Consider the following 9,125-nt stretch of genomic DNA (forward strand, 5'->3'; position numbering starts at 1 on the left):
TATTAAGCTACCCATCACTCACCCATTCCAGATTAGGCAAACACCACTTTCGAGGACTGGTTTCAGCAGCCCATGTGAAGTAGCATGAAATCACTTTAGCTATAGATATTCATATCCTATTTGGCATCTTACCAACTTTTAATCAAAGCCAAAAATTTGTATCTTTAAATAAAGGGATTTAAGAAAAAATAAATAAAATTTAAATATACATTAGAAAAAAAGAAGAAGCATTATCAAATATACAAAAATAAAAATAAAAATTATAACATATGCCCATTTGTACCATTAAAGATCTGGTCAAAGAAAATTTATTGTATTTTCTAATGAATTTGAAGTATTTTGTCCTTAAATTGAAGAAGACAGTATTCAATGATGTGGAAAATATGGTCCTACCTCACCTTATAATATATGATTCTAAGATATAAAAATGATTCTACACCTCAGGAAAATACCTATTCTTATCTTTTTCTTAAGAGGAATGAGTTCCCATTTTGTGTCAACCTTTCAAGGTATCAATCTAGAACTTTCAAATCATCATTAAATTTCTCAAAAAGAAAATATTATTCTCCAATTCATGAGGAAGCAACCTCAACCACAAAAGATAATAATAATTCCTTTAGAATATGTTAGCCCTTATCTTAAATAGTATCATTCCATATCTTCTCCATAAAAAATAAAAAAAAAGAAGGAGAAGTATGAATGTCTACTTTCAAATATCATATCACCCTCTTAACAACAACCAACTTAAAATATAAGTTTTTGGGTTGAAAGTTTTATATTTGAAGGGTAAATAAGTAAATGTGAAAAACTCTTTTCTTTTTTGATAAATTAAGAAAAAAAATATAGTACTTATTTGAAAACTGTTTTTTAAAATAATTTTTTGTTATTTATAACAAAAAAATCAAGGTATTTTTAAATAACATATTTTAATTATTTTCACTTGTTTTCATAAATAATTATACAAATAGGTCGAATGATTTAAAATAAAATGTTATATATAAAAATTATTTTTAAAACATATTTAAAAATATTAAAATCATGTTAAAAATATTTTAGGTTTTTAAATAAACTTTTATTCTATAAAAATTAAAAAATAGTTTTAACTATTTTTAAAAATTATTTTTTCAGAGTTGTTTTAAAAGAACAAACCCATACTAATTTCGACTACTATGTTAAACTTTTTATTGAATTAAAAATTGTTTTAATAAATCATTGATATGTGTATAAAATTTCTATTAAACTTTTCCAAAACAAAGCCTAAATTTCTAATAAATCATATTTCCTAAATCTGCGTAAATAAGTGATATACTTAAATTTATAATTTGAAATTTTGTATTTTCATTTTGAAAAGTACCACTTCGGTTAAAATTTAAAATTTTGAAATGGTACTCTCTTAAATTTCATTTAAAACCTTGTATTTTTATTTTGAAAAGTACCATTATGGTATAAAATTTAAAATTTTTAATTCAAACCTGGTTTTTTAACTTTTCATTAAAAATAATTTTCTTTCAAACTTTAGTTTTTTTTAATAATTTTTTCATTTATTATTTATTATTAAATTTTTTTTACTGAATAACAAAAATTATAATACTTAACTTTTTCTAAATACTAAAAAGAAACTACCATAATTATTGTGAACTTATTGATTTTTCCTTTTACTTTTTAATACTTAATAATAATATAATATTAAAAAAAATAAACAATTTAATACTTAACATTATTAAACCCCATTTAATCTTAACTTTTATTTTGAATCAAGTAAAAAAAAAAACTTCATTTTGAAATTAAAAAATTTAAAGTTTATTTGAAAATAATTATAAAAAAACAATTTTGTAACTTAAAAAATATATTCATCAATTTTTTATTTTACATAAAAATGCAATACTTACCAAAAAAAAAAAAAACCTTATATTTTCCTGCAATCAAAAAGTGGTTATCATTTTCCTTTGTCCAGAGAAGTCCACCTCAGTAACGCGAATCACATGATGATCCTGGTGTGTTGGAGTCAAGAAGTTCAATAGTCCTGCTCCTACCCCATTACGCCTTACCTCAATCCTTTTAAATCCGCATTCCTCGCCTCTGATTACCCAGAGAGGGAAGAAGATTTGGGAGGAACGAAAGTTCAAGGAAACCTCCTCCTTCCAACGGCGAAGGAGAACAGGTTCCTTTCATCATTCACGTACCTGTTTTCCTTTCTTCCTGGTGGGTTCTCTTTCTTCCACATCTTCGGTCTCTCTCCTTCGTTTTAGGCCAAGATCTTCTCTGTTCTTGATCGATTTCAACTGAGTCTTGGTCATTTGGTCTTGGATCTCAAGGGATTTTGATTTGGATCTCTGTTGTGGATTTTGAATTGGAATCCTGCATGAGTTGATTGGTTTCAAATGGGTGTTGATGATTTGGTTGTAGATTCATGAGGGCATTGTTATAGTTGAAGGGGTTTTGATTGTTCGATCTATTAACCGATATTTCTAATCGTGTTAATGCGGGTTTGATTATTTGGTGATTACTGCTGGTTTTCAATTGAAATCTTTTATTATCCATCGACAATCATAATGGGTGCTGGTCCCTTTGGTTATGAATCCATGAAGATAATTTTATAATTAGGGGGGTGTTCCGATTATTCTATTCCTAACGTCGATTTTGATGTATATGGTTGTTATTGGAGGAAAGGATCGGCTTGTGAACACACCCTACCTGTTTCTGGGTGTTCTCAGGCTACTGTGTCTTCCCTTTGAAGAAAAGGTGTTCTCTTTTGTATCCCTAGAGATAGATGGGATAGGGAGTTCTTTGAGCTGCAGGCTGGCTAATTGATTAAAATTTGAAGCCATAGAGGTCGAGGGAGTCGAATTGAATTAGTTTGAGTGGGAGTAATTTGAGATGGGTTCTTCACAAGGGTCTACCCTGTCCACAAATGTGGCAGGGTTTGTCGATGGGTCAACAGCTCGTACAGAGGTATCATACATTGATACCATGCCTGTTTATGTTAAGGAGCTTATTGCCGGAGGTGCTGCCGGAGCATTTGCCAAGACTGCCGTTGCCCCATTGGAAAGGACTAAAATACTCTTGCAGGTAAAGCATCTGATTTTCTTTTCTCATGGTTGATTTATACTTGAGAAGATTAGTCAGTGTTTATCAACTTACTAGTTCTGATGCATTTCTTTTTTTGTTCCCCAATATCACGTGTGATGAAAATTCTTAAATTCATATATGGAATTAAGATTTTGTAAAGCTGCCATGTGCAGATGCTTTAGAATTCAATCTTTTTGAGCCCTTGAGGCTTGGCTCAAGTGGTTAAAGTTTCAGGAGGGTTTGAGGGAGGTTCCATGTTCAAGTCCCAACGGGGACAAAATTTACCTATATATATATATTAAAAAATAAATAAATTCAATCATTCTACTATGAAAAAAATGAAAACAAATGAATAGAGATGATAGCTTAGCTGGAATGACAATATTGAGATGATGAGTGGTTGGACACATTTTTTGGTGGGGCAGATGTGTTTTATTTTCTTAAGTTTGGAAGAAATGTATGTCTGGTATGATGTCATAAAGATTTTATATTTGGAGTTTGTTGTGGAACCTTCTAAACGAGGATTTCACTATGCAACTTTGATGTTTCTCAAGTATATTGGTTGGTAGATCTTCATTAAGTTACCTGGATATTGCCTACTTGTTTATATCTTAACAACATACTTTTTGATGCTAAGAAACTACACACAGTTCGTTGTAGATCTTCCTAATCCCTCTCTTCTGTATATGGATGTTTATAGACAAGAACAGAAGGATTCCATTCTCTTGGTGTGTATCAATCTCTGAAGAAGATACTAAAGCATGAAGGTGTTCTAGGATTTTATAAGTAAGTCTGAAGTTATTCAATTTTTACTCTTTGTTGTATTCCCCAAAAATGTTTTTCCTAACTTATGCTTAATTGTCTTCAGAGGAAATGGTGCTAGTGTTCTTCGTATTGTACCCTATGCAGCCTTACATTTTATGACATATGAGCAGTACAGGAGCTGGATCTTGAACAACTGCCCTGCCCTAGGAACAGGGCCGGTGGTGGATCTTTTAGCTGGTTCTGTCGCCGGAGGGACAGCAGTTTTGTGCACGTACCCATTAGATCTGGCTCGAACTAAGCTTGCATATCAGGTAATTGGCTTACATAAATATTGTTTTTATGGTAATATTGCTCTACCCTTTCATGTCTGAGGGTGGTGCTTAATTTGCCAATATGTTATTTCTTTATGAGTTCATGCACATTATTTTATATGATTAATCATGTTGAGTGGATGTGATATAAAGAATGAGCTTATGCGCTTCACATAATTGACATCTATGTATACGAATCTTTATTATGATGTAATCCTGTTTCTAAGTCTACTTAAGACTTTGATAAATTGTTTCTTCATGGTGAATGCTTCTGTCTAATTAATATGTGCTTAAACGTGTCAAAAAATTTGATGTATAATAGTTACATCTAGCTTGTTTTATGCCATTGGACACTGTTTTGAATCTAATTTTTCCACCTTTCTATATAGGTTGTTGACCTGAGAGGAAGTTTCAGAAGTGACATGAGAAGTTTGCATGCTCAGCCTGCTTATAATGGCATAAAAGATGTTTTTAAAAGTGTCTACAAGGAAGGGGGAGTACGGGCACTGTATCGAGGTGTAGGTATGTGCTTACTGGTTATTTTACATTACAATACACAATCTTTTATGGCTATACATATATGCTATTTGTAGTGGTTCTGAATGGATAGTGTTTTAGTTTGATGACAACTCAGTTTTTGGGAATGTTTGGTTTGCCTTGCTGTGGTTGATCTTAATTATGCAGTTAGTTGGAATTAATTGCAGTCTTTCTCAAATTTCTGCTCTCTTTGTCTGATGGCTTGGGTTGGAACGTAAATGTTCTGTGATTAACCTTGGAACTTCTTGCTCTTTTAGTTTGAATCATTTCTTCCATTTCAGTTTATTACTTTTAAGTCTGCGGAAATGAATCCTCTCTTCTTTTTTTCTTCATCCTTTTTGAGCAGGTCCGACGCTCATTGGAATCCTTCCTTATGCTGGATTGAAGTTTTACATATATGAAAAACTTAAGAGGCATGTTCCTGAAGAGCACCAAAAGTCTATTGCAATGCGTCTGTCATGTGGGGCATTAGCTGGCCTGTTTGGGCAGACCTTCACATACCCATTGGATGTTGTTAGGAGACAGATGCAGGTATTCCTCAATTTACTCCTTCTATGCCTTTGGTGGGTTGTAACTTTTTTTTCCCTTCTGGTCTTATTAAGCATGAATTCTTTCTGTGGAGTAATTAAGATCTGATGCTAAATGCTGTCTAAAGACATGCTCTCACTCCCAACAAACAGCACAACTACCTTGGATTCCTGCTTAGGAATGAGAGGTCCTAGATTTGAGTTGCAGGAGGAGTAGTGTGCCAAGCATGGCTAGTGGGTTTCTGCATTACAAAAAAGGGAGTCGTCTCACTAAAACATGTAATGTGGATATTTAAGAGTGAAGCAGCCAGAACTGGCCATGGAAGCATGTTAGTTGAACATTCCTGGTTTAATAGTTGTGTCAGTCTGGATTCACTTGGTGACGTCAACTTGTGTCTTTATTATCTTTTAAGCAGTACTTCAGAAGTGCAATGGAGAACTGGAGTTGACCTATTGATTTAACAAATCAAGTCATCCTCATGGTGACATTCTGTCCTGTTTCCATCTGGTCTGTGGATGACCTAGGCTAGGGGTTGTACTGTGAGGTCATTGGTTGATGTTTAAGTGCTCAACCAACCAGGTTAGTCCCACATTTTGAGGCCAGTAACTAGCCATATTGTGGTATGTGAAGGTTAACATCATCAGCATAGGGACCAAAAATTTGGAATTATTTCTTCGTGTGTAAAGAAGAAACTCTGAAGGGATTTGAGTCAGGTTTTGAATTATTAGTCTTGTGTTATTTGCAGGTCGAAAATCTGCAACCTTCAATTCAAGGTAATGCTAGATACAGGAACACTTTGGAAGGGCTAGCGACTATCACCCGTAATCAAGGATGGAGACAATTGTTTGCAGGCCTAAGCATCAATTATATAAAGGTAATCCTTGAACTGCATTGCTCAAATCATCATGCTTTCACCCAACTCCAGTGTAAATCCCAATTTCTACCACTTTTTACCGAGGGTGAATTTAGATACTGCTTTTTCAATTTCGCCCTATTTTGTCCAGAAACACTCGATCCCTTTGTCTATTTTCCTGCATTTTTATTGGATATTTCCATGTTAACTTCTAACTAATTCCCACCCAAACTTTTCTGCACGGTTTGATAGTTGATCAGCAAATTTTCATATTGTTTTTCTCAATCATTCAAAAAGAAACAATAATTTAATAGCGTCGCTTTCCTTTTCCCCTTTTTCTGACAAAGAAAAAGGAGAACACCCCTAAGTTGAATGGTGGGTACATGGTATTGCTTGTTTCCTTTCTTTGTTTCCTACCATGTGAGAATGGCAAAAGGAAAGAAGAAAAAGTTCGCTTTCAGACCCAGAATAGTTTTGTATTCTTCTTCTACGCAAGTTCTTGTAACTAATAAAGCTTTATAACAATGTTCCCAGATCGTTCCGTCGGTGGCAATCGGCTTCACTGCATATGACATGATGAAATCATGGCTTCGCGTGCCACCACGACAGAAGGCTCAGTCAATATCTGCTGCATGAATCTATGACCAAATTACCAAGACACTATTTCTACGTTGCATCGTTAAATCATCTACTCTTGATCTTCTGTGTGGATGAAGTCTGGTTTAAACCCATTAGAAACACTGTATCTGTCTGTAACAACAATAGCAATGAACCACCAGGTTCTTCTGCTGCTAAGTTTCATGTATTTCCCTCTACTAGATGCTCTCAATATTTGGTATTTTGCTGCATAATATATGATATGATAACATTTGAGAAACTCTGCGATCCCAAATCTTCTATTTTACATGGATAATTTGCTACCAATCTTATGTATTGTAGCTTTTTTTATAGGAGCAGGGGCTGTCAAAGGTCGGTTGCAGCAACTCGCAACTAAACTCATATCACACTGCAGTTTAACAGCATATTTCATATAATCTACTTTCCCACATATTTTCCAAATCATCAACTTTTTCCAGCCCATCAGCCCAAATAAAGGGTTTGATAGCTACCACATATGTCCAAGAAACAGAAAACTCAAACTTTGGCAGCATTAGATCCTCATCAATGGCACCTTATTTTGCACAAATTATGTCAATGTTACCGACTCACAATTCATATGGAGACATGATTCCCATCCATTTCAGATCCAATCATAATCATTACTATCATCAAATCACAAAATAATCGTGGAGAGAAGGAAAACGGATGCCATTTAAACCTGGTTTAAACCCAAAATTTATCTAATGACTCGTGTTTCTAATTAACTCTGTCATTATGGTCAGCACTAATTGTCTTTTTCATCCATTATGTCATCTTGTTCTTTTTGACTAGGCGCTTAGACCTTCACCTTTGATGCACTACTCTCGGGTTACAATTAGGATGATTTGGTTAGGTTGATGACTAATTCAAACCCAATTCGAATTAAAAAATAATTTATCCGAGTTTAACCCAATTTGAATTACTTGAAGTACTCCATGCAAGTTCAATCCAACTTCATTTTTTAAAGTAAAGGTTGAGCTCAAGTTATTCAAGTTAGATTAAGGTTGATCGAATTGATCTAATTGCATAATTCAAAATCCATCTATAATATTTTTTAATTTTTTTAATATGTTTATATGAATATTTAAATAGTAAAATGGAACGGAATTTCAAAGTAGCAATAAAAGAATAAATATAAATTTATATTTTTTTTAAATGAAAAATATATGATATGATATAATTTGATATTTTATTTTAAAAATATAAAATAAATAAATATTATTATATAGGATAGTATGTATAATATATATATATATATATATATATATATATATATATATATATATATATATATATATTATAAAAACATTAAATTAGGTTTGTGTTATCTAAATCTTAAACTAAATCCAATCTAAATTGAACTCGGGTTGAAAAAACTTAACCCAAGTTCAACCCGTTGTGTTAGTTTGGATTGGGTGGAGTCAACCAACCCAAATTGCACTCAAAACCGGTACACTCTTTTTGAATGGAAGATTATGAGGTACGACTTAGAGGCTGACATAGCAAATGGAGGCTTCCGCGAAGGTCTTCCCCCAAGGAAGACTCAAATTTGGGCTCTCTTACCTATTTTTAATTATTGCCATGTGGGCTTCCACGTGGGCATCCTGCTAGCTTGCTGACGAGGCACCAATGCCATTGGGTAGCAGCTGAATGGGTGGAAGCTGGAAGGGCATATCGGAAATCCCAACCATGCAGACTTTTGGAGTATTCTTTTTCATTCCAAGGCTTGGGCCATCTTGCCAGGTTGATTATTCCCAAAATCGGTCACCACAACATAATTATCCAAAAATAAAAATAAAAAAATAAAAAAATCCCATGAATAATATTATATTGTACGGAGGAGCGACCTTGACTATATTGAGAGGACCACAAGGCAATTGAATAGTCTTAAATATGAGAAAAGAAATTTGTTGGAGAGCAGCCATCATCCTCCTTTCCATGCACACGACATACATTTATTATATCCAGCAATCCAACCACCCCCCAAGAAAATAAAGATGAAGAACACAAAAATACAAGTGATTACAAGGCAAGTGGGTGTGACTCACTTGGCTTTATTGTTCATGCTGATTGGCCCCATTCATTAGAGTCCCTCTTTACAAAAAAACAGCCACTTTCGCGATAGGATTTTCTCACTGTTGACGGTGATTTTAGAAAATATTTTTAATATTTTTAATACTCAAAAAATTTTATCATTTAAGTGTTTAAAATATTAAAAACGTTTTATAAAATTATTATCAAACACACTCTTATTCTTTTTTCTAAACATATCTCATATAAACATTTTTAAAATATTCTTTATATTTTTAATTATTTTTTTGTATTATTTTATAAAAAAATAATTAAATATGGATAAAATTTATTTTACAATAGGGTTTGTTCTTACACTAAATTTTTAAAAAACTAATTTATATTTAAAAGTA

At 32.9% G+C, this 9,125-nt stretch overlaps 1 protein-coding gene across 1 annotated transcript; it reads left to right on the plus strand.

Annotated features, from left to right (window-relative positions):
- The first annotated feature begins 1,975 nt into the window (after nucleotides 1-1,975).
- LOC117913057 (mitochondrial carrier protein CoAc1) lies at nucleotides 1,976-6,941 on the plus strand. The gene is made up of 7 exons (XM_034827942.1): nucleotides 1,976-3,069; nucleotides 3,770-3,855; nucleotides 3,938-4,145; nucleotides 4,535-4,667; nucleotides 5,029-5,213; nucleotides 5,956-6,084; nucleotides 6,598-6,941. Exons 1-7 carry the CDS (start codon nucleotides 2,878-2,880, stop codon nucleotides 6,697-6,699), a joined length of 1,035 nt encoding a protein of 344 aa, XP_034683833.1. The 5' UTR covers nucleotides 1,976-2,877; the 3' UTR covers nucleotides 6,700-6,941.
- The last annotated feature ends 2,184 nt before the right edge of the window (nucleotides 6,942-9,125 follow it).

This window comes from Vitis riparia, chromosome 4 (genome assembly GCF_004353265.1).
Source record: "Vitis riparia cultivar Riparia Gloire de Montpellier isolate 1030 chromosome 4, EGFV_Vit.rip_1.0, whole genome shotgun sequence".
NCBI classification, from domain to species: domain Eukaryota; kingdom Viridiplantae; phylum Streptophyta; class Magnoliopsida; order Vitales; family Vitaceae; genus Vitis; species Vitis riparia.